Source organism: Belonocnema kinseyi, chromosome 7 (assembly GCF_010883055.1).
Source record: "Belonocnema kinseyi isolate 2016_QV_RU_SX_M_011 chromosome 7, B_treatae_v1, whole genome shotgun sequence".
Taxonomy (NCBI): domain Eukaryota; kingdom Metazoa; phylum Arthropoda; class Insecta; order Hymenoptera; family Cynipidae; genus Belonocnema; species Belonocnema kinseyi.
The window spans coordinates 789,335-815,591 of record NC_046663.1 but is presented as its reverse complement, the minus strand read 5'-3'; the positions used below and the strand labels follow the sequence as shown (position 1 = coordinate 815,591).

Below are 26,257 nucleotides of genomic sequence, written 5' to 3'. Positions count from 1 at the left end.
GTTTTTTTACTATATAGTGGAGGAACCTTGGAGTGAAGGTCGTCTAAAAACAAAAAGAAAATGTAGGTACATTCTAAATTCGAAGGACAAAATAATTATAGAAAGCTCTTTGGACACGGTCATATAGTAACAATCAAATTACAATAATAAAAGAAACTCGAACGTGTAAAAGGTCCTCATACTCTATTATAAGCGTTAGATTCCATTTGAAAGGATCGCACGAAACAAAAGGAATTCATATAGGACACGAATAATTTGTATATTTTAAAAAATATAACAAATTGAAGAAACGTCAATGGTTGAATAATAAAAAATAGTTTCCAAATTAACGAGGAACTACACAATACCGACTTAATTATTCAAAAAACTTGCCTCTTTACTAATATGTCTCTTGGGTAAGAAATACAGCCAAATAAAAATTGAAAAATATATTTGTACAATATTTTTTTAATTTATAAAGGAGGTTGGACATTTATAGTGAGCACCAAGTACGCAGCATGATGGCCTCGATCCGGAACGATTATTTAACAGTTAAGTTATTGAGTCTAATTAGGGCTCCTCCAATTTAATGATTAATACAATTAATTGGAAAACACGTGTACAGAAGCACTCTGTCGTTTGTGTTCTATACGAGACCATCACTAGCATTAGACGAGTAGAGGCTAATTAACTAATTGCGCTCTGAAAAATAATTATTTCGTCTCACAAGAGATACACATAAAAATGCGGACTTTCGCCGAATCAAAAGTCGATTAACTCTAATCTTGTGGCGATAATTGCTCGTTTAATTTGTATTTATATTGTATCTTTTAAAAAATTCCGCGATCAGTTTTTTTATCAAGCGATTTCATCACACTTTTTGAGATCAAAATATCTCTTTTAAATAACCACCCATTTTCTCTCACACTCATTCTCTTACTCATAAATTTATAAATAGACAAGTATTTGTTCTTCCAAAATAATGTCTTCTTTAAAGAAGGATTTCATTTTAATTTACAATAACGAATATTATAAATGAAAAAATCATCGCTATATTAGTGTAATACAAATCTGGAATTTACTATTTATTTATTTTTTTTATAATTAAAGAGCATTACACTCTTAACAAACGTACGAAGAAATACTTCAATTTGTTTGAATTTGTTACCTACTTTTTAAAAAACAAAGTAAGAAGAAAGTGGATATTCGAGAGAAATTTTTTTTCAGCTTTTAACCCTTGTAAAAAAGCGCAAGTAACGTTTTTTTCGGATACTGGGTTTTTTTACAGAATTTGTTTATACTATTAAAGATGTACACTACGAAAATTATTTGCCTTTTGTGCAGGCTCATTGCTCAGGTTGTAATTTAATTTGATTACAAATATATGTAATTGCAAAGGTGAAGAACTGAGAAAATAATATTTAAACAGGAGAACTCTTCTTGTAAATTTATTTTTTATAAATAGATTAAAAATTAAACAAATAAAAAGTATCACTTCGTACATTTATAATTAATTTAAATTATTCTCATTTGCACCACTGCACTATGCGCCAGTGTCGAAAATATTCTTTAACAATCGCAACAATACTAAATACGAAGTAACTAGACGTAAATATACGTCAAAATACAAACAATAGAAGAGTAACAATTTTTTTAATTATTATTATTATTCAGTATTTTAAGTTATCACTTGAAAAACTTAACAGCCGCAGGGAATGTATAATGCAACTCAAGTAAAGTTTGGAAAACTTAAATTTAGTTAACGTTGAATATAAAAACATGCAAGGCAAAATCGATGTACAGTGAATTTGATAAATAGTCAATATGAGTGAAAATAAAGAAAGAAATTTATGAATAAACATAATTTTTAAATTTATTTCTATCGCCATAACTTATAAGCTAAATTTAATATTGCTCGATTTTCTAATTGTATTCTGAATCTCATTTGAGTAATCTTATAAGACCAAAGATATTTCCGTTGGTCCTATTTTTACAGTATTACTGCATGAAGAAAGATAATTAAAGAAAAATTAATTTTAATTTAATAAACAATTATTTGAAGAAAAATTAGTTTTAATTGAAATAATATATGATTAAGCAGCTCTCACTCTTAATATACGTATTAGATTAATTTTTTCATGTGGGATTTAAAATGTAAAATCAAATAAACGTTATTTATTACAGCCGTATTATTAATAAATTTAATTAAATGAAGAAATGAATTTAAGAAATTAAAATTAATTTTAATTTAATAAAAAATGTATTTCATCTTCGCCCCTGACCGAATGGAATGATGTTGCTCTACTTAATATCAAATTAGCGACGAAGAGCCTGCGCGCAAGTATATGTACAATCGTGGGCTTCGTCGAACTGAACAATGGTATGAGGTGGAATGAAATGGAATGAAATGGAATGGAATATACGGGCAGGAACGGCTCGTTTCATAAATATTACTCGATGGAATGGAAGACGATTGAATAGAAGGCACTAACTATTAATCTAACAGGGCTCTCGAGATTCGTGATGCGCTCTCCAGTCTAAGAAAGGACATGATTCAATCTAAAATTTAAGAAATTAATTTAATTTAATTAATTTTAATGAAATTGTTCACTCAATTTATAGTTGCCAATAAGTTGTAGATCTCTATGAAATACACCGTTTTTGTTTTTGTTTTAGTTTTTTTTTTAAATTGACAAACCCCTTCTCCAGATAAATGGGGAAAGAGGATGAACAAAAAAAAAAACCAAATTTAAAAAAAAATTTCTAAATCAGTTGATTGATGAATCCGAATTCGACAACAAGATCTTCTTACCGCGTTAAGTTATATCGAAAGCGATAAAAAAACTCGTTTTTAGTGTTTAAAACAACATAGGGCGCGAAGATGATGTTCTAGAGACTTATAATAGGTCGCAAATTAAAGGTTCAAGTTTGTAACTCTAGTTGCTTATTGTAAATATAGTTGGATCACCTAGGCTTGCTCCAGGTAATTTAAATAATATTATCTTTGATTCCTGGGATGTCAAGTGAAATTTTTATTAGATTTGAGAAACGCTGCCAAGAATTGGAGGAAAGAAAGATTTCTTCTGGAGTGCTTATTCTTAATTGAGCCTTAGTTATTCCTTATCAGAAAGTAGGATTAGATTATTTCTTATCAGTTTTTTTCTGGGTACTTAGTTTAACTGCAAAGCAGTTAACTCGATAAGAATTATTCATTTCTCCATACATAGGCTTGCACATAATTACCAATTAAATAAAATTGACTGAATTCATGAAGTTTCGTATTTAAAAAACATTTAGTTTATAATTAAGAAACTATAAAACAAAACGAGTGGACTCCACTAGTAATAGTCCTAAGAGCCGAAAAAATTAAGTAAACATGTCCTTTCTCATTCCGAAAAAAACTAGACACCTTCGGCGGCCTCACCCCGCAACTCGTTTTTTTCGAGTACGATGTTTGCAGAACGAGCCGTACAGTGAGAGCACCAAAGGCGCCCCCGAATTTTGGGGTGCCAAGAGCGCCCTCGACCTACGACACATCTTTTCAAGCGTTTTTAGTCGAGCGCGATATTTGAAAACCGAGTAGTCGGGCGAGAGCGCCAACAGCGCGACTCCAGTTTCGGGGCCCAATCGGTGCAGCGCCCTCGCCCTATGGCTCATTCTGAAAACATCGCTCTCGACAAAAAACATTTCCCTCCCTCAATGCATAATCGATTTTCTTCTTCACAGAGAAGAAGATTATTCATGCTCGTTCTCATCATTGAAGTAAAGGGAAACTATTGAATGTTTTTTGCAAAACGCCCACCACCACCGAAATCCAGAGAGGCCGGTAAACATAAAATTAGGATCTCGTTCTCGCCTGATTTTTTCGACAAAATTGAGTATCGTATTTAGTGATTTTTTCGTGCGCCGATTGTAGGGATGGATACTTGTATCGCAACAAAATTCGAGGACAGCCGATTCCTCTCTAGCATCGAGACTAGCTTCCTCGAGAACCATCATTCTTTTTGATTTTCCGAGGATGTTGTCATAGAGAGTGCCTTTGGGAATTCCATACTTTGTGGAGGCTTGAGTGAAGCGCATCTTCTGCGTGACGACAGCTTCAATCGCCTCCTGGAGGTCGTGCCTTGTCCAGGTTGGAGCCTTCAGCTTCAGCAAGTTCGAGTAGTCAGCTAGAAATCAGCAGATACCTACTAGGTCCATTTCCTAAGATTTTTAAATTCACGCGTTGTTTTCTAAGCCCACTTGAAATTTCGAGACCCTTCGAATTTTATTTCACTTTTTTTATATCTTGCCACAGGGCGTCCAGCATGAAGCATAGTAGAAACATTTTGCAGAAAAATTCAATTTTACATTAGAACAACATAAGGTGTCAAGTTTTATACAAAACTAGTAAAAAGAATTAATAAATGATTGCAGGCCTCGGACTCATTTGCGAAATTCAAAATAGTATCAATAGCATAATAAATGAAAAAATAGTGGAAAAATAGAATGATGCAATTTTATAAATATTGAATCAAGAAGTACTGAAATATGTAGAAATCTTCAAAAAGCCCCTTGAAATTTCATATGATTTATTCCCAAAAGCTCTCTAGAAATTCGTCGAAATATTTTAAATATCAATAATAATAAATCTCTCAAATATCATTGATATCCTGAATACCTTTTTGAAATTCTTTGAAATCCCTTAAATCAGTTAAAATCCCTTGGAATCTGTTGAAAGCTCGTGAAATTTGTAGCAATCCATTGAAAAATAAAAAAAGTTAAATCTATTAAATCTATTGACATCTTTTGAAATTCTTATTTTTAAGATAGCGACATATTATTTTATTCAATTTAGCGAAAAAATTTGAAAATGTCTTTAAATGCTAAATAACAAAATCACAGAAAAAACAGAAGATAAACCTTACATCGATTACCGATGAAAGATTCGCTGCAACAAAAATCAACTTTACAGAATAAACTTTACCCAAATATCGGTTAAACTTTCTTTTGTTTTCCATGACAACATATGTGTTTTAAAAAAGGAGAATTGGTTTGAATAAAACTTTGTCCCTCTAAAAAATATCAAGCAACCAATTTTATCATTGCTTTATTCTGTGATACTTCCATTAGCGAGCAATTTAAAAAAATAGACTTTACTATGTTTTTCCAAAATAATAGTAAAATAGTTGCATCGTTACATAAATTGTCAATAGTGTCGTGAGTCCAAGGTCTGTTCTAGGATAATGACTCTGAAAATGTCTTACTGATTGCAAAAAAAAAATATCTCCTACTTATGTCCTGTTTGTTAAACCAAAGAGTTTTCTGTTTAATTAATATAAGCGGCATTATTATGGGCATAGGAGACAAAAATTTAACCACTGTAAAATACCAAGTTTTTATTGAATTTGATTTTCAAGAATCAAACTCTTTGATGAAATTAATTTCTCCCTTCCTAAAATTAGAGTTTTTCGCTGAACACCCTGTAGTTAAAAATTTTTAATATATAGTTCTAATGGAGTACTTGAGTTAGTACAATCGTTGGAAAGATTTCAAATCCTTTGTAAAAAAGTTATAGAAAAAAATATAAATTTAGGAGAAATTGCCAGCTTACTTAAAATATACAAAACGAGTGAAATTTATAATAATATATTTCTATAATTTACTTTCTCCATTAAAATTAATGTTCAAATTCCAGTTCTATTTCATAATGAATGAAAGACTTTCTGAAATTAGTGGCGAATTTAATTATGAGGGACTTTATAATACAAACAAAGTAATTAAGGCAAGATATCACGCGTCCAAGAAAGATTTTGCAATTTGCTTTCGATTCAGGACCACTAGTATGTTAAAAAATTCAAGTTTCATGGCTAAATTGCTATGTGGCTGGTTCAATAAAAAGAATTGATTTATAATAATATATACCTATACATTATATTATCCATTTCAATTAATATTTAAATTCCACTTTTATTTCATAATGAATGAAGGACTGAATCCTAAAATTAGTAGTAGAGGTAAAAAATTCAGTTATTAAATGAAGAATGACCAGAATGGAAAAAGTAGAGAAGAACTTCATAATTTATAATGGTACAAAAGGTAAGAAAGAAAAGCTATTCCGCATTAAGAGAGCTTTTAAAATTTGCTTTTGATTGCATGACCACTGATGTGTTATGAAATGAAAATCCATGTTGCGTAGCTAAATCGCCACGTGGCAGTGTGGCACCTACGCAGTCATGATAAATTATTATATTATTATAAAATGTTCCCTTTAACCATATCTCTAAAAGGTGGTTATCAGAAGATAAAATCGTATTTGTGAGAAAGATGATAAGTTACTTTTAATAATATTTCGACAAATTGGATGTCAGAAGATTAAATCATAATTTGAGATAGATTTATCTTTCTTTAAAAAATGTTTCGAAAAAGTGGTTGTTAGAAGACCAAATCGTACTTAGGGGACTTCCATAAATCACGAGGTTTCATTTTCGCCACTTTAGGATTTTGCGTGAGTAAAATCATGTGGCTTAGACTGGCCCCATCTTGTAAAAAAACAACGTGGTTTACGAAGCCCCCTTATAAGAGATAAAATGTTACTTTAAACGAAAATAAAAAATAAAAATGACTGTCAGAAGACCAAATAGTAATTAGGAGAAAGATAAAATATTACTTGGAACAATATTTTGAAAAAAGTGGTTGTTAGAAGACCAAATCATACTTATGATAAATATAAAATAACAAGATGAAGAATTACTAGAATCTAAAAATAATGAAGAACTTTATAATAATTAATAAAAGAAGTAAGAAAGGCAAGACATTCCGCGTCTAAGAGAATTTTTGCAATTTGCTTTCAATTGCAGGACCACTGATGTTTCATGAAAATGCATGTTGCGTGGCTAAATCGCCATGTGGCAGTGTGGCAGTGTGGCACCTACGGAGTAATTAACGCCGCTTTATACGTCGCGATTTATGCTTTGCGCCCATTAAAACGCTTTAAAGCCTGGTTTCCAACGGCCAAGTATCGGCTTACGACCCATGTATTACCCACGATTAGCTGACATGAGAGTGTGGGGGTTTTCTTCGACACTCGTAATGCTTTCGCTCTCCCTTAATTTCATTTTTTTAATTCTTATTGCTCCTATAACTACAGTCCCTTGATATCACGAAAGTAATACAACTGTTTCTTTTGCACTCAAAGAAACATTTTGTTCTAACCACAAATGAAACCGCAGGTAACTAATATGGAAGGTTAAACTTTTAGTCTTAAATCAAAGCCAGCAAATTAAGTATGGAAGCAAACTAAAATTAATATAAATAAAACCAATTAAATTAATATGAGCAATCTACCACAAACAAAAAAACCGCGTCTATTTCAGGATTTAGCAGAAGGAAACCAAGATGAAAGAAATGAAGGAAATGTGGAACTTATTTTTGAATACAAAAGAACTTAAAATGCAGAAAGAAAATTAATCATGAGGTATATATATTTGCAATTAATTTAGAATTATTTGTAGAACCTTTAAAGAAGATGGGTTCATTGAGAGAAACTAAAGTTCTCCAATTCTGTTAAAATCCCTGTACCTTTTCTTATCCTCTTTCTTTCTTTCTTCTCCTCTTTGAATAGCGTGCTCAAAGCACAAATCGTGAGCGCATTGTTATCGGTGGCTATTAACTCTCCGCATAGTTTTCTACGTTAATGTTAAACGCATTCCTGGCTTTTATCGTGGCACAAGAATAATAAAGTCGTAGCCAGTAGCGAATCCAAAACGTTTCTACTTTCCTAGGCAATTGTAATTCTTTACAAGTAATTTCAATTGTACAACTGTACATAATTAAAAATGTTCTCGAGTTAATCTTTCCAAATTCTCAGAATTTTAAATCATAAGTGCTGTAATCGAAATTCGGAATGAGGTACGGAAATTGTAAGCACTAAATCAGAAAAAAAATTGAAATTTAAAAAGATAATAAACGTATGAAATAATATAAAAGGTAATCATACGTTCATAATAAATTCCTCGATTTTAATTTCCGCTAGTTTTACGAGGTCGGACATCGAATCAAGCCACTGGAAATTCGAGAATGGTTGTAAAAGTATTTAAAACTCACCTGCTATACTAGAGGTGGAGGCACCGAGCCAAGCGTGGGATGATTCCAACAACTTGGCCTGAAACAGAAAATTAAGATTCAGATTAGCATACAACGGAAGAAAAAATAGTATTTTTTATTTTATGATAAACATTATATACTTTTAGTATTTGTTTAAATAAGCAGCAAATTCTTAATTTAGAGTTTAAAAAATTTATTTTTACGAAGAAACTCGAAGAATGATTTGAGAAGCGCAATATTAAAGATTGTGAGCCACTTTGTATGATAAAAGAGCGCTGCTTTTTTTAACAAACGAAACTATTTTTGTTATCCAAAAAAGTTTCCTCACAACACATTCAGAACTTTCTATGCGAAACTACTTTGCAATAACACAGCAATTCAGAAGTTTGACTCACGAGAGAAAACAAAGTTTCAAACTGATCTGATTCTAAAGAGTGATATTTGTAGTTTTAACTTGTAGGTTCTTGAAATTGATTCAGCACATACCCTGAAATTCTTTCTTGAGATAAATGTATATGTACCTATAGGAAACCGGTTTACAAACAACGTGAAAAGACAAAACAAATGAAACAATGAGGGAATTCCATGCAATTCAAGAATTTCTTTTAAAATGAAAAAGATTCAATACGAAATACATCAAATGGGTGTGGTCTTTATTTTCTAATAAATATAATTTATATTCCAGTCAGCTTCGATACATGTTAACATCACAATAGATACTTCGATAGTACCCGTCAATATAATAAAACGCTTCTTCTAAGTATGTACATATTTTTTACAATTTTGCTCACTTAAAATCTTTTATTTGTACAAACGAGAGATTAAAATAAAGACTCTGGCGGGCACTTTTCTGTTAAAAATTTTAAAAAAGGGTACTGGTTGGACAAATAACGAACACACGCAGACTAAGTACATATTATAAACATTTAATGAAACTTGCAAAGTAGTATCTACCAGTCGAATTGTAACTGCAATTGCGATGTTGCATTATTCATTGTCTCATGTTCCTTCGTTGACGTGTGACGAGAAAATTGCGAGGGATCAAGATCAACCAACTCTCCCACCTTGTCCTTTTATTTCGAACCTGTTTCCGTTATGGAAAAAAATTACAACTCTAGTGTCCTAATACATTGTGTCACATATGTATTTACTTTATACTCAGTACTTTCTGTCATGAAAATTACACATTCCAGAAAGCTGGATTTGCTTTCTAAATTTCCTGCAAAATGGTCTAGAATATTTTTTCATTATGCATATTTGATTTTTTATTAAACACTAAGACACCAAAACGTTTATTCTATAACGTTAGAATAGAATTATATGTCTTCTCATGAGTAAAAAAAGTTAAAACGATTAAAAATGCATCTTTTATATCTTCAAACATCTATCTTGGGATAAAGAAAACATCTTGAAAGAAAATCGATAAGAAAGTAAACTTTCACGCCAACAATAAGATGATCAGAAAAAAAATACATAAAGCGAAAACTTCAATTGAGTTATTATAAAAGACGGTGCAATAGCAAATATTGACAGAGGTACATCGGCAAACTGTTCGCCGAAAGGCATAGGAAGAGAAATAGACCGAGAGAAAGAAAAAAGTAAATTTCATGAGGAGTTGGATCTGAGTAGAAACAAAAAAAATATAGATGTGGAAGAGAGTGGGGAGGGGGGAGTAAAGAAAACGAAAATGAAGGAAGCTTGATTTTAGCAACGGTAACGAGACTCTCGTGGGTGGAACCCTTAAAAATTAATTTGAAAAGTCGCTAGGTATGAGAGATAGGGGAGGAGGGATCGAGAATGCCAAGTTCCGTCCCAAGCAGAATTGTGTGCGAAAAATTTGAGCAGGGAAAAAAACTTTTCAAATGAGCCAACTTTGAGTGTGTCTTTCGTTTTGAACGGCTTCGCAGGCCCTTCTCTTCGAAAAAAGCTCGCATATTAGGAAAGTTGTAGCTGGGCTGCCTTCGACTTTCCTATATTACCAAAGTATGTGAGCACTTCCGGGAAACGAAACAGAAATTTGAGCTTAACATTTTACGATCCTGATCCATTTTCTCGAACTGCATTTGGATGCACGAAAAAGTGTTTTTTAGAAGATCAAATCGTAGATATGAAAAAGATAAAGAGTTTCAACGATATTTTAAATCAGTGGTTTTTAGAAGACCAAATCGTAATTATGAGAAAGATCAATTTTTCTTCAAAGGATTTTCCGAAAAGGTATTTGTTAGAAGACCCAATCGTAATTATGAGAAAGACTTGTCTTTCATTAAAAGATATTTCGAAAAGGGGGTTATTAGTAATACAAATCGTAATCATAAAAAAGATTTATTTTTATTTTAAAGATGTTTTGAACAAGTGGTTGCCAGAAGACCAAATCGCAATTATGAAAAAGATAAAATGTTACTTCGAACGATATTTCAAAAACATGGGCTGGCGATTTTTGCCTATATGAAACAGAATTTTAAGCTTAACATTTTATAATCCATTTTCTCCACCTCCATTTGAATGCAAACTGTAAAATATTAAATGGTAAAAAATTCCCTTATCCTTTTAGTTGTTTGTCTTTTCTGGTTTTGCTTCTTAGTTTACGATTTTCTATATTTCTTTTTAAAACATTTTTTGTCAAATATTGTATTCGGCTACACATGTATACTGTACATATAAAGGAACAAAAGATGCTAATTTTGATTGTAACTTTAATCCAGTTGATAAGGCAAATGTAATATTTTTCCTCAAAATTCAAAGAAGGAATACGAAATTTTCTCATCCTTTTTCAGAAAACCGACTTACTTCATTATTCGAGCTAAATTGAGGACAATGTATCATTCATCCGATTATATATTTCAAGAGGAAATCATTCTGGTTGTGCAAATTGTATTATTCTGAATCACTTTCTGCCCACAAAGTTTTCAAATTTACTTTTGATTCGAATCTCTTCCATGTTTTTAAGCATGATGTATGGAAATAAGAATGTTTTAAATTAAACTTAGTTTTCTTCCATACGTATGCAATTACTTGTAAATAATATTCTTAAGAAGCCTTGAAACCAATGCAAACTTATTTCACATCGAAATAAGTAAAAGTTCGCTACTATATTCTGCCAGAAACATTTAAGCAAGAACCCAACTTGAAAGAATGAAATGAAAGTCTATAGCTAAATGTTCCTGTTTAGCGAATTTTGAAAAACTGTTTATGAACACATGCTATCTAACGAAGTCATCTTGTGTAACAGAATTGTACAAGCTGACCTAGATAGAGATGACGTGTTTAAAGATTTTTTGAAGCAAAACAAAAACAATTTTGTTACCTTACTGGGAGAAAAATACATTATTCAGAAAATAATCTATTTCTTATGTACTAAAGTTGAAGGAAGATCGATGTTCGGAATGTCCGACAACAAAGATTCGATTCAAGTATCGAATAAAAATATCATTAGAAATTAATATAAGGACATCTGGTTTATTTATGTGTTCAATATTGTATTAAGATTGAATATATATATATATATTCATCTATTATTGCATTCGTGACCTTTATAATCGATTCGACTGATTCAAATAATAATATTTTCAGCAGAGTGACTAACATAGTTATTCTCAAGACTCTTTTGATTATTGAACTTGCTTTTAGTATTTTCAGGCGCTGTATTAATTTTCTGGCTGTTAAAGTTGCCCTGACACACATTTTATATTATTATTCTCAATCTGGCTTGGAAAGGAGGTTGACATAATTAATTCAATTGACTACTAGTTTAGGTCGCATATTAAAAGGATAAAGCTATTTTCGTAGTAAATAGAACATGTTTCAACAAGTGTTTTAAGGACACTTATTAAAGTAGTAAAATATTATAATTGTTATTAGATATACAGATGCCATTACTGGCGTAAAATCAAATTGTTTATTATTAAATCATTGTTATTTATTACCTACCCTCTCACGATTAGGTAGAAAATTTTATTAATAAAATCAACAACCAATGTTGTATTGACATCGAATCGAAAGCTCTGTCGAGTTTATTTAACATCATCACTACTTTTTATAAAAAATGCCACCTACTTCTATCGTTATGAAGCCAACTTATCCAAAGAAAACTACCCTTCAATATTAACATACTTTGATTGTAATTTGCTCTTTTGTTACAAAATACAATAAAAATAGAAACTTAGGACGCTTTAGTATCCATATTATTTGATGATAATCAATACTAATTATTCAATACAACATAATACAATAAAAAAAATTAATTATGAATTAATTATAGAACTGTATTTAAGTTCACAGTATTTAATTTACCCATATATTCAATTTTGTTTAAACGCACGTAGCGTTTAATTTATGTAAACACTCAATATTAAATGGAAATGAAAGTGGAATATTATAAACGTTAAACGCGCGCAATGAATATAATGAATAATTAATCATTTTCTTTTGTAATACGTAGTACATTAGTAAATCCATACACTGTTGGAAAAATCTGTACGAGGACATGCGTTTGGAGCAAATATGCACTAACGCTACTGAAATGTAACATAGATTGGTGTAGTCAATTTAATATACATGTATATTAAATTTAATATACAGGTCAGTACAGCAATGTGCGTGAAAACTCAACCTGCTTTCATTTCTTTAAATCTTCTCAAATATTCCCAAACAAATTAATAATATAGAATTCGTCAACTCAGGTTAAGTATGTTATTTATTTGCTTCATTCAACATTTGAGTTCAAATCCAATTTTATTTTTTTTAACAGGAAGAAGGTATCATGTTTTATTATTTAGAATCGAAAATTACAGCTAAACTTATTTTAAATTTGTGACAAATAAAATGATATGATTTTTCTTGAAAGTGATAAACTTGAATGTATATGAAATTTAATATAAGCGTTCTTAACGACGATTTCACATGCTTGATATATTAATTTGAATACACATGGGTATATTACATTTAATATTATTTTTAACAGTGTATATATGGTGGCCACAGTGTAAATTGAGACAAATTGTAGTGCTAAATGATTATAAAGTTAAGTGCGTGAAATGAATATAATAAATAATAATAATAATTTTCTTTCCTAACGCATAGTACATTAGTGCATGCAAACTGCTGTCACGTGTTCTATTTACTACTAACATGTTCATGATCGTGGATTTTAAAATTTGTAACAGAAATTTATAGATATTAAGCCGTACATTGTGGATCTTCATTTTAAAAATCCTGGATCATAAAGCATAATATCTATGTAGATTTCACGGCTTGATATCTACATAATGCTGTTCAAAATTAAAAAATCTAATATTATGAGTAATCCATTATTGTCAGTGTAAATCAAATTTGACGAAACCTTCGATCAATAATATTCAAATGTGGAAAGAACTGAAAGGTCGAAACCGGAAGACTGAATTTAATCAGAGCGAATTGAAATAGATTAATTAATGAAATTAGTGGTTCGATCAGAATAATCAACTTAATTTGCAACAGGAATTTCTATATCCGAACAAATGGATTTGACCGTTAGATGAATGCATCCCGAGAATGAAAGCGATTCGAATACGTCAATTAAAGCAGTAGCGAAAAGCTTAACGTTCAAAGCAACTGGTATGAATTCAATCTAAACTTTAATTTACTTCAGAATTATTTAATTAAAAACCAAAGTCGCCCAGATAGGGGCATCTCAGTAAAAGTTAACAAAAAATTGTAATGGAGATTCGTTAAGCGATAATCATGAGCAGTATGAAGACTTTATGTAAACGCAAAACAATTCGAGCTTTGGACGGGGGAACCCTGTCGACATATAATAATTTATCGTAAATAAATAAATCTGTTTATTCGACCGTCGGCGCATCTACGTGCAGTATCACAGAGTTTAAACATTTGAATAAAATATCAGAGTAAACCTGCGTCGGGATGCTGCAATGTACCATAAACCCATATAGTCACTTGTGTACACTGTGCAATTTACAACAAGAATTAACTCCATTTATATACCTAATGTAACCTTATTTAAATTCATCATTGCAGTATTATTTCAGAGAAATCATTTGTGAATAGATCGATATGATTATTTTAAAATCAAAAGAGAAACTATTCTTTTCAACATTTCCAAAATTGTACACTGAGAAAAAAAGATTACTTGAATTGTCGATGACAATTTTTTTGGCAGAAAATTAAGTTATTGCTTTCACTCTTGACTTGAATTAGGTGTTCCCAAATAATTTGAAAGCAAATATTTGAGAATGAGTATTTTTTCATGATTTTTAATTCGAACTAACAAAAACGGTTGGATTGCAAAAGGTAAGGCTGAAAAATATGATGGACTCGTCCAATTTTTTGAATCATACACGCGCGGATGAGTTAATTCAGTCGGCCATGCCTAAAAGCTTTTCCCGTTTTCGTTCCCTTTCCCTTTTCCTTCGGGATGTGAATATTTCCCTCTTTCTCTCGCACTGTCTTTTCTCTCTCGCACTTTCACGTAGACGCTAATTTAGACGAATTTCATTAGAACAAACGAACTTTACTAATCCGTGGTAATCTGATTAGAAATTTGCCAGCGCAGCGTAGCGCGGAACTCGGGTTCGCTTGTTTGACTGAATTCGTGCCTATACCTTGCCGGCAAATATTTGGGAATTAGCCTCTTGCTCGGCTAGACGAGTCGCTGGGTCCGTTGCTTTCGAGTAAATTCGACTTACACACAATCCCTGTTCAGTATTACGTCCTTGCCTTAATTCTCTCAAATCTGAGACCAGTATCATTAACTAAGAAAACATTCCAGTCATTTCGTGAACTAAAAAAAACTGAAGTTGCATTTCCCCGTTTCTTGAAAAAATAATTAATTCTCTAGCATTTTCATGTGAAAAGATTAGTCTCAACAATTACTAAAACGTGTTTTGTTATTATTTTTCAAAATACGAAACTTTTGGTTTTCTCCACCCTCGTGGCATTATTGGATTAGAGGATTAGTTTTCAACAGCTACTATAATGTAATAAAAATCGATTTGGGATTTGAAATTAGATCAGATAGACAACTTTTTATTATTTAATCTTACGTATCTATTAAAATTATAAATAAGACACTGCAAAACTTTGACTATTTTTCAAAGAGATCCACGGAGGAAGAAAGCTATCCAAAGTTGTTAAACAGTTTGCTCTCGACGAGATTCCCCATCTTTGCTTCACGTCTTCGACTGTTACGGCGGCGCAAATAAATATTTTTCCAAACTAAATGATCTCATTGCCTGTAAAGAAATGAAGTTGATAGAATATTATAATTACATATTATTATATGCTGTCTAGCATGAAAGACGCCCCTCCAATCTAAAATAATAATTACATGACGCACCGTTGTCCAGCTCGAGAAACGTCCCTCTACCCCGAAAAAAATTAACGCTGCGGCTATTGATCGAGCTCGGAAAGCGCCACTCTTTTATGAAATATTAATCGCAAGACACACCCTTGTTAAGCTCAAAAAACAAGGCCCATCTATCCCGAGATAGTCACGCGGCGTTCCCTTTTCCACCTCGAAAAACTCCCATCTATCCTATTCACCTGCTGAAAAAAGCATTTTCTATAGGAGTGTTATTGTAGCTACCTGGTGCGCAAGCAGCTATTTCAAGTTTGAAACTGAACGTTACTCGCTAAAAAAGTTGCATCGCAGAGGAAAGCAGCATGTCTCGTAAAAAATGCAGTGCCTGCAAACGTGGCTATTTTGAAGAATGGTGGGTAAGGGGTTGCTTGAATGGGATCTGCGCCTACCATGGCGTGGATCTCAACTATATGTTATAATCGCGCCCAACGTGAGGCACTATTATAACTTAGACTTTTTATTTTCAATATTTAATATTTTCTGGGTTAATCCAATTCTAAATATTTAAATCAAATAACTTCAGAGTAGTAGAGTAATTCAAATGAAGCACCTTCTATTTTAGTCTGATAAAATATAAATAATCTGATTATTTATAATTTATCAATGTTCAATGTTCAGAACAAGATTAACCTAGAAAATATTAAAAATAAAGAATCTGGGTTATAATGTATATATTATATTCTCAAGGACCAATATGATGGAGATTCCACAAGATTTAATTAGACCCGTCTTTTTTTGCTTCAAGTCGGAAATGGATTAGCTTTCATCGAAATAATCGCAAATGTTAATCTAATCGAGTTGAGCACTTTATAGATTAATTTTGATCACAAATCGTATTCTATATTTAATTAACTTTCGATCAAATTATACACATTGGAAAACATGTTACTATTTAATAATGAATAATTAATCATTATTAATGTTCTTTTATCATAAATTTGTTTTATAACACACAAATTTCCCGCATTTTCGTGCACATTGATAAAATAATTTTTTAAACTTTGAATGGAGTTTACCGAAAGATCTTAAAATAGCTCGTAAAATAGCAGCGTTTAAATATCTGCCGGATGTTTGGCGTGTGTATCACTTCGTAAATTTGTAAGTTTACTGGCGTACTGGTCTATCTTCTTCTGCAAATCTCACCAAGCTACAAGTGTTGAGTGAAGATAAACCACAGCAAGGGGGTAGATAAGCCCTCTTAATTTATTATAACTAATATGAGTGCTGCTATTTTTAAATCTTGTAGGTTGTAACTTTAATATTTAAAAAATTCCCTTATTCTTTTATTTATATAAGAATTAAGGAAGACGTTTTTAATTTCAGGTTATTGTTAAGCTCTGACTGTGTGCTATAAATAGAATTTAAATTTAATTGCTTCATCATGCGTGCGTCATTATTCAACTTGGACTGTTCGCGAGGATTAGATATTTCAAATAAATTCAAGAAATAATAATCACAAGTAAAAAAAGATCTTTTATATTCTGTTTATTCAAGCTGAAAGTCCAAATCATATTTTTTCACTCAAACGGAGTGCGAATGGAAAGTTTAAACATAAATTTGTAAATCAATTTTAAATATAAATTTAAGAATTGAGTCAATTCAAACTGAGACAATTGATTAAACACGACACTTCTGATCTAGCTAGATAATTTCTTGGTAACTAAACACACGATAAGCCCTTTTCCGATCCAAATCCTGAATTTGTTAAAGTATAAACAGAAAAAAGCACTTTATACCCGATATAATGATAGTAATGCAATTTATTTGCGTGTAGAATTCTAAATGTTTTCTGAAACTTGTAAAGTCTTCTCGAAACTGAGAAAGATAAAATAACTGAAATAAATCAGATTTTCATTAATAATAAGACTTTTCCAAATCACCGAATCCGTTACGTATTTATAATCTTTACTTTAAAAAATCCTTCAATTTAGTATAATTTTGGTGGAGTAAAATATGGAAACAGAAGTGTATACTTTTTTATTTTACTACGTAATATTTCTGAAGCTTAACGAGTGTTCGTTAATTTACAAACGAAAGTAGGATATTTTATATTATATGCGGTTTTGTGTATTTTAATTAATTCAATACGTTGCTGCTATTGCTGCTGCTGGCTAAAAATAATGACCGAGTTTTTCTCATGATAAGTAAGGAAAAAAGATTGTGCATCAATTATCTGGTCACAGGCGTATTCTCACTTTTAAGAAAAATAAAATGTTACTTTTAAGGATATTTCAGAACAGTGATTACTAGAAGACCAAATCGTAATTTGACTGCTCCATACAATATGGAATCACGCTCAGTTGTTCGGTATAACGAATCAAGTCCACTTTAATAGATTAAGAAAAATCAAGCTGTGAAAAAATCGACATTATTACATACCAAGAATCGAAATATAACTTTAACCGAAACTTCGAAAAAGTAGTTGTTAGAAGACCAAATCGCAAATATGAGAAATATTTATCTTATTTTAAAATATGTTCCTAAAAAGTCTTTGTTACAAGACCAAATCGTATTTGTGAAACAGGTAAAGATTTCATTTTAAAGCTATTTCGAAAAAGTAGACGTTAGAAAACCAAATGGTAATTATGAGAAATATTCATCTTCCTTTCAAAGATATTTCGAAAAAATATTTATTAGAAGACCAAATCCTAATTATGAGAAATATTTATCTTTCTTTTAAAGATGCCTCGAAAAAGAGGTTATTAGAATACCAAATCGTATTTGTTATACAGATAAAATATTATCTTTAATGATATTTCGAAAAGGTAGTTGTCAGAAAACTAAATCGTAACAATGACAAATATTGTATTTATCTGGCTTTTGAAGATATCTCGAAAAAGAGGTTGTTAAAAGACCAAATCGTACTTGTGAGACAGATGAAATGTTACTCTGAACTATATTTCTAAAAAATGGTTGTTGGAAGATCAAATCTTACTTGTGAGACATATGAAATGTTTTTTTTTAATATTTCGAAAAAGTAATTGTTCAAAGACCAAATCGTAATTATGAGGAAGATATAATTTTACTTTTAACGATATTTTGAAATATTGGTTGTCAGAAGATTAAATCGGACTTACGAGAAAGATCACATGTTACTTTTAACGATGATAATCTATAAAATCATAAACAATACATGATAATAATGCATTTTCCAGGTTAAGATCAAGTAAAAACTTTTGCTTTCCTTTTAATTTCTACCAAACCAGTTTCTTGATAGTCGCACATAAATTTCAGTTTAAATAAAAACTATCTGAACAAATATGAAGAACTTTCGGATTAGATTTTTTCTAAGCTAATACTTGACGTGGAAAAGAATATTTGTTATAGCAATTTATGCACTGAAATAAATATAAAACCTTTTTTTTGGTCTTTTGTACACTTTTGTAATGACATTTTTCTGGTGTTTTGGTACTTTTTGATAAGAATTTTCATGCCAGTTGGTATGCAATTGCAACGTGCTGCATAGTTAGGCAAGCTTATCGATTCTTGAAACGGGTTAGTTCCCCTCAAAACACAAACATGGGGACTTGCATGGTATGCATTCGATAGGTAGTACCAAGAGGCAAGCCCGATCAATGTTTGATTGCACCTTATATGTACGAAGGCTTCATTCCCTGTATTCGTCCATCCTTTGTTAACTTACATTTTAAAGGATGATAAAAGAGAAGAAATACTGTTTTGATACAAATTGTATAAGTTTTCATAGTGTAAAAATTATAGAGAAAAAAACATGAGAGCGGGAAATTGCATTTATGTATGTCTAATAAGTAAAATAGCATAATCTCATATAGATTCCAGTTTTTTAAAAGCAAAATGTTATATTATTAATCAATTATTTCTAGCTACTGTATTGTATCACAGAAAAAACTGGGGGTTCACTCATGTTGCGTCTCAAATGAAAGTTGGTGTCATTTGAACCTTTAGAGACCCAAATGGTTTCGTTTAGAGCGCACTTGAAAAGAACAGCATCAAGGCCCATTCACAAGCGAACCGCTTGCAAGGTTGGGTTGGTAAGTTAGCGATTTACAGATGATGCTGGTAAAGCAAACACAAACGATATTAATATTTATTCGTTTTTCTTCTCAATTGTTAAGTTTCACTTATTTTAGAATTTTTAATACAAAATTGGCTTAAGACTACACCATCTTTAAATTACCATGATTTAAAATCATTGGTCAATTTATAATTGGAACTGTAATGCAATTTTGTTGATTGTCAGTGAAAATGTATTACTTACCTAACCCATTTTAACCAACTCTTAAAAGTTATAAAAAATCTTAAAAATTATCCACACCTTTTTATTGAGAAAATCTTTGATGTACAATCAATACACTTTTGTAATTAATTGTTATTAAGTGAATCTTTTAGAAGCATAGTCTTCACCAAGCACTATTAAGATCAGCTCAGCAAATTAGCCGTTATTAATATTTTCAAATATTACAATGACAATAAATTGTCCTAACAATATATTTGTACTTTTAAAAAGCCAAATATATAATTGCACATCTCCCCATAACAGCAAACATATTACTCGGGATTTCATTGCGCATACTGTTCGTTATACTTAGGGTACCTTTTCACGAAGGCCTGTTTTGAATTAGTAGTGGAATTAATATTTTTCATAGGATTCATTTCTAGATGTTTTGTTGATTTATGGCAAATTTGATTGGTTGAGAACCTAGAAACGAACTCTATGTTTCAAATTGATTCATTAGTTTATTCAAATTCGACCTCCGTAAAAAGGTACCCTTACTTTATAAAGTTGAAAATATACTTAGGGTATTTTCTTGAGTATAGAAAGAAATTCAAAAGAATTAATGCAAGATTCCCTTTTTAATAATTAAATATTATTGATAATGACTTATTTATAAATGTGAGCATAAAGAATTCATTTATCGACCAAAGGCTTACGACGAAAATTTTCTTGCATATGAATCAGTGCTCCCAATTTTTGGAACTTTTTGAACTGCGTTTGCTTCGCGCCAGCAACACGATTTTTTACTTTAGGCGCGTGCATTTTAAATTATATAAATATTCAAATGTTATATCTATAATAAATAATGTTAGGAAATGCTTCAAAAGTGATTTATTAATCCTAAAGTAGAATTTTTGACTGACAGATGAAAAAATATTGTGATTTTATTACAAAAAATCTTTTTTTATTTTGACTGTAGAAAAAAACAAAATTTTCAATTTATTTTTAGTAACTGTATTGATTTTATTTTAGGTCAAATTGTTGTGAATGAAAAAAAATAAAAATTAGAAACTCGACAAGATAATTCATTGTGCTAACAAAAAATGATTTCTATCTCTGAACTCGGAATTCATAACGTCTTTTTAATTAAAATCGAATTAAATTTTTATCTGTCACTTCAAGATCTTATTTTAGGATTAAGAAATTACAGTTAATGCATTTTATAATCATTATTTATTATAAATATCACATTTGAATATCGACACTATTCAAAATCAGCGCGCCAACAGTAACCAATTGTGTTGCCGGCGCGACGCAAGCGCAGTTCAAAAAGTTTCCAAGATTGTGAGTACTGACATGAATAAGCCTTTATATTTACAAGTTTGCTACATAACCTGCAAATGATATTATCAAGTCCATATATTTACTTTAATTACGTTATTATTTTATAATTTAATTATCTTTATTAATTTATGTCCACCAGAGTTCGATTACATGTGTGATTCAAGGTAAATATTGTGTTATTAATCAATCATAATATCGAAGTGGGCAATGCGTAAAATTGGTTCTTTAGGAATAGGCTCAATTACATTTGAGATCCTTTCGAACCCTAAGTGTGGTACTTTATTTAGAGCTCATTTATCGTTTTGGGTTCCTTTTCAGCAAGTAGGGCAAGTTAATTCACCGATATGCAAAACCTCTACATTTGAAAGGGCGCATGCGCCAAAATTATTCTCGCACAGTTCAAGTCCACGAGGTACTTTTCACATGATTCAGAGAGAAGAAAAAAAATACATTGTAACTAAAATACTGAGGTGAATGAGGCTTGGTAGTATATTTAGAATAGGGAAAAAATGGAATGGAAAAAGAGATGCAAACGAAGAGAATCAAAGGGGAGGTTGCACGGCCCGAGCGAGCCGTGCCGCGCCGCGTCTTGCTTTAATAAGAAGCTATAGTCCCGGCATTATGTTACGATATATCCGTGAGATGAGATGCTGCAATATTAATACATCTCATGAAATATTCGTCACCATCTTGCCATTCATCTCGTTCTCGCACTACTTGCATTATAGATGGTCGGTAGGTAGTCTCCCAGCAAGGGGGTTTCAGATGTGAGCTAACCTACATTTTATGCTACATTTCCAAACGTCTACCCTAACTTATTATAGAAAATAATATTTTTTAAATCAATCAAACTCTATTTCTCACAATATTAAAATTTAATAATATTCAAGTATTATTAAATATTAATATTATTTTATATAATTTAACGTTAACAGGTTTTGTATTGAATTTGGTATTTTGTGTTGTCACTATAAAGAATAGGAGATATTAAAGTTTAATCTCTGGGAATAATCGCAACGTCCGAAATCTAAGATATTACGGGTCAATGTCTGATAAAAAAACTCGAAGCTCACACGAGTCGAGTTCGAGATAAGGGGAGGGGGAAATTATCATTATATATTATAAATTTTTTTCGGATTTTTAGCAATAAAAAATATCTCTGGTATCAAGGTTTCAAACTTTCGATAAAAAAGGAAATTGGATAGAGGAGGATGAATCGGATGAAAGTGAAAGGGGAAAGGACAAATCGAAAATATGAACAGAAGGCTTCTTTCCTTTTAAAAATCAGGTACGTACCTCTCATGAAAAGAATAAATTTCTTGTTCTTATTCGAATTTTAATTATTCCTTTAGTTTCATCCCTTAACTCTGAGTCAGCCGCATGTGATTGCAAATTACAAGAGCTAGGTATTTCCTTTCTCGGTAGCGTAAGCGGAGCGGGCGGCGGTGGCGGCGGGCGGAGGCAACAGCGGTGTCGAGCGATATTTCATTCGATATTGCACTCTACTCCGTCCCGCTTTTGCAGCTCGGCTCGAGCGGAAAATAAATTGTTTAATTTATATTAAAAATAAATAGAGACGCGGGGGTGAAGGCTGGAAGGCCGGTGCTGGCGGAGGCGCGGGTGAGAGGTTGGAGTTGAGGGGCGGTGGCGACCCCAGAAATATTACTTTTAATATTAGCATCGCCCCCACCCACGCGCGCCTCCACCACAGTGCGTGAATTACCACCCGTGCATGGATCGGCGGAAAGAAATTAGAAAATAGTGGAAATTTACTGCGACGACCCTCTCGGTGCTGCTGTTTAAACAAAAAAGACCGGATAAAAAATCAAGAGAGAGAAAAATCGAGGACGTGGAAAATTAATGCATTAAAAAGCGCGCCGCAAGCTCTTCTCCCTTCTACTTCTACCTTTTATATATTTTGCTCAGTTATTTTATTAATGGAAAATCTTCCGGGTGCAATTTCTCATCCTGCTTTTTTTAGCACATGCAATAATATATTATATATATTTGCCAGAGATATTTCGCCAAGGTCGAGTTCAGTTTTAAGTTTTTCATCTTTTCTAATTTTAAATTGTTTTTATTTTCAGAATTTTATCTGCATTATTTTTATCGGATTTAATATATCTATATCTAACAAAAGTTGAAATCCTACAACCGAGTCCATTTTATTCGTTACTCGTATACTTAAGTAAAGGCTAGAAAGTTAAAAATGATCTCGCCACTCTGACTCACATTCATCAGTTTAGACAAAATAATTTTAAGAATTCTTAATTTTAGAATTAATATTCGTCTGAGAAAAAGGTGAAAATTATTAGTCTCTAGAACGATAATTAATGTTCTTAATTGCAGACTTTACAGCCCAAAATTCTCTTAAACCCGGAGAAATAGGGCGATTTTTCAAGGAAATAAAAGAAGAATATGGGGATAAATTCTTTAGACAAAAAATTTACAGGTTACATATTTAATTAAGAATGGAAACACTTCAATTTCCTAAAATTAATTAAAACATTTCATTTTAAAAAAGATCCATTTTTTACAAAAACGTTGAATTTCCAAAAAGAGAGATGAATTTTCAACCAATAAAATTAATTTTTAACCAAATGGTTGAATTTTCAAATACGAAATATTTTTATATTATATTTAAAAAAAATTGATTTCAAAAAAAAAAATAATTTTCAACAAAATAGTTGAGCATGCAACACAAAAAAAAACGAAAAAATTAAATTTGAAAAAAAGTTAATTTTCAACCAAATAGTTAAATTTTCTACAAAATTGTTAAATTGTTGAGATAAAGAGATTAATTTTTTATAAAAAAGTAAATTTCCAAATACACTAATTCAACATTTAATAAAAAAAAAGAATTTTCCACCAAAAATTCAAATTTTTAACATAAAAGATCATTTTCAGCAAAAAACTTTAGTTTTGACACTAAAAAGATGAACTTTTTACAAACGAGTAAAAAATTGTAACCTCAGAAATATGAATTTTCAACGAAATACTTAAATTTTCAAATAAAACGGTTTTTTATTTTTCATGAAAATCATTTAAATTCGAACAAAAAAGAAAAATTTTCGACTAAACAGTAGACCCGTTAACCAAAAGAGATTAATTTAAAAAAAAACAAATTATTTACAAAAAAATGGACTTTTCAGCAAAACAAAAAAAAAAAACAAATTTCTACAGAAAAATAGAATTTGAAATCCAAAAATAAGAATTTGAAACACAAAAAAATAAATTTTCAACACAAGAAACTAAATTTTAATCAAAAACTTAATTCTTAACCAAAATTTCAATTCTCTGTCAAACTGTTAAAAATTTTTACCAAAAAAACTTAATTAAAAAAAAAAGTAATCATAATCAAAAAAGTTTATTTTTGAAAAAAAACAACCAAAGTAGTTCGACATTTCAACCAAGCAGTTGAATTTTTTACAAAAAATATTAATTTTCAGCAAAGAAGTTTATCTTTTTTACCAAAACTGCTGAATTTTAAAGACCCAAATATGAATTTTCTGCAATAGACATTAATTTTAAACCAACAAATATGAATTTTAAACGAAAAAAGTTTATTTTCGGGCAAAATAGTTGAATTTTCAAATAAAATAGATGAATTTTCTACCAAAACAGTTGAATTTTCTACAAAAGAGTCAAATTTCCATAAGTTAATCTTGAAAAAAAGAAACATTTTCTAAAAAAAAAAAGATTTATTTTCTATCCAAAAAGATTAGTTTTATATAAAAAAAAAAAACAAACGAATGTTAAAATAAAGCAGATAAGTTGTAGACTAAAAGGATGACTTTTTAACTAAATAGTTGAAATTTCAAAAAAAAAGAATTAAATTTTCGAAAAATTAGTTAGATTAAGACAAAATGACGATTGTTTTAGAATGCAGTTGAATTTTTAACAACAAATTTATTTTATACCAAGGACGATAATAATAATAAATCTGTATTAACCAAATTAAATACAAAGTTGTAGACAAGCGATTGCATAATATTTTGCTTAAAAGTCAGAGAACCTAAAAGATGAGATTTCTATAAAAAATTGAATTTTTAACAGAGTAGTTAAATTTTTAACCAAACATTAAAATCTATAATGAAAATAGATAAAATCTATACCAGAAATATAATAGTCGACTTTTAAACCAAGTTTGCATTCGAGCGAGAATGCAAGAAAAAAGGGGGAAAAGGGAAACAAGTATAAAGCCTGTAATTATTTATTCTCAATATGCAATATCTGACTTCATACATAAAAGAATAAATATATTTCTTAAAAAATAATATTTTCTTGAACCTTTAGGTCGTACGCGGGGTGGGAATTAAAATGCAGGAGATGGCTCTCGATAAAAAAAATGGTGTTGCCCTAGCGATATAGAAATGGTTCGTTTTTGATGAATTGTCCAATCAAAAGTTTTCCACTAGTTTGGACGGTCAAAAGCTAGCAGCTACCTTTTGTCTCCGATACGCGATCGCCATAGATCGTACGTACCTACGTTGTGCACTTTTCTATATTTCATTGGATTTTGCTTCAATAAAAATTGTCTCGTTTGCGAGACCTTTGATTTTTATCCTAGTGCGAACCAACGCCTTTGTCGAATTCATCCCTTTTCCAATTCATCCTTTCGCCCTTTCGTCCTTCCGTTTAACACGTTCCAAAATTATTTTCAAGCCTTTCGACCTCCCTCTAGTCTAACAGTCTCGTTATCAAATTTATTTACAAATTGACACTTTCTCCCAGCTTCAAATTGTAAATAAATTCAGCAAAACGTCCATTTTTCACTCTCTTTCCAAGGAGATTTCAGATCAATTTTCACAAATTTCCATGGAAACCCCCCCCCTCCCAAAAAACAAGCTTTTTCTTGATTTACTTCAAAATTATTTGTTGTATTGTAAAAGTGTCTGAATAAAAATGATACATCTGTGAAATACATCTTTCATGTCCTATTACATTTTTTCATTGCAGCAACCTTTTTCAGAAACCTGATTCTTGATACGTAATCACCTTAACTTGACTACATATTACATGGAACAGTCTCAATGATACTTTTAACGATACTTCGAAAAAGTGGTTGTCAGAACATCAAATCGCAATGAAAAATTATATTTGCCTTTCTTTTAAAGATGTTTATAAAAAGTGGCTTTTAGAACACCAAATCGTATTTGTAAGGCAATCAAATTGTTACTTTTAAAAATATTTCCAAAAAGTAGTTATAAGAAGACCAAATCGTTCTTTTGAGAGAAAATGTTACTTTTAAAGATATTTCGAAAAAGTAGTTATAAGAAGACCAAATCGTAATGATG

General features: G+C 30.8%; 1 protein-coding gene across 5 annotated transcripts in view; it reads right to left on the bottom strand.

Moving 5' to 3' along the window:
• LOC117177444 (protein bric-a-brac 1) overlaps nucleotides 1–26,257 on the bottom strand; it is a 261,445-nt gene that overhangs the window by 7,169 nt on the left and 228,019 nt on the right. For 4 of the 5 annotated variants that reach the window (XM_033368128.1, XM_033368130.1, XM_033368129.1 and 1 more), the window contains exon 2: nucleotides 8,065–8,122. In XM_033368128.1, coding sequence (XP_033224019.1) covers nucleotides 8,065–8,122 — 58 coding nt within the window. Of the gene's footprint in view, nucleotides 1–413; nucleotides 4,149–8,064; nucleotides 8,123–26,257 lie in introns of those variants that run through there. The other variant, XM_033368132.1, reaches the window with a different exon arrangement.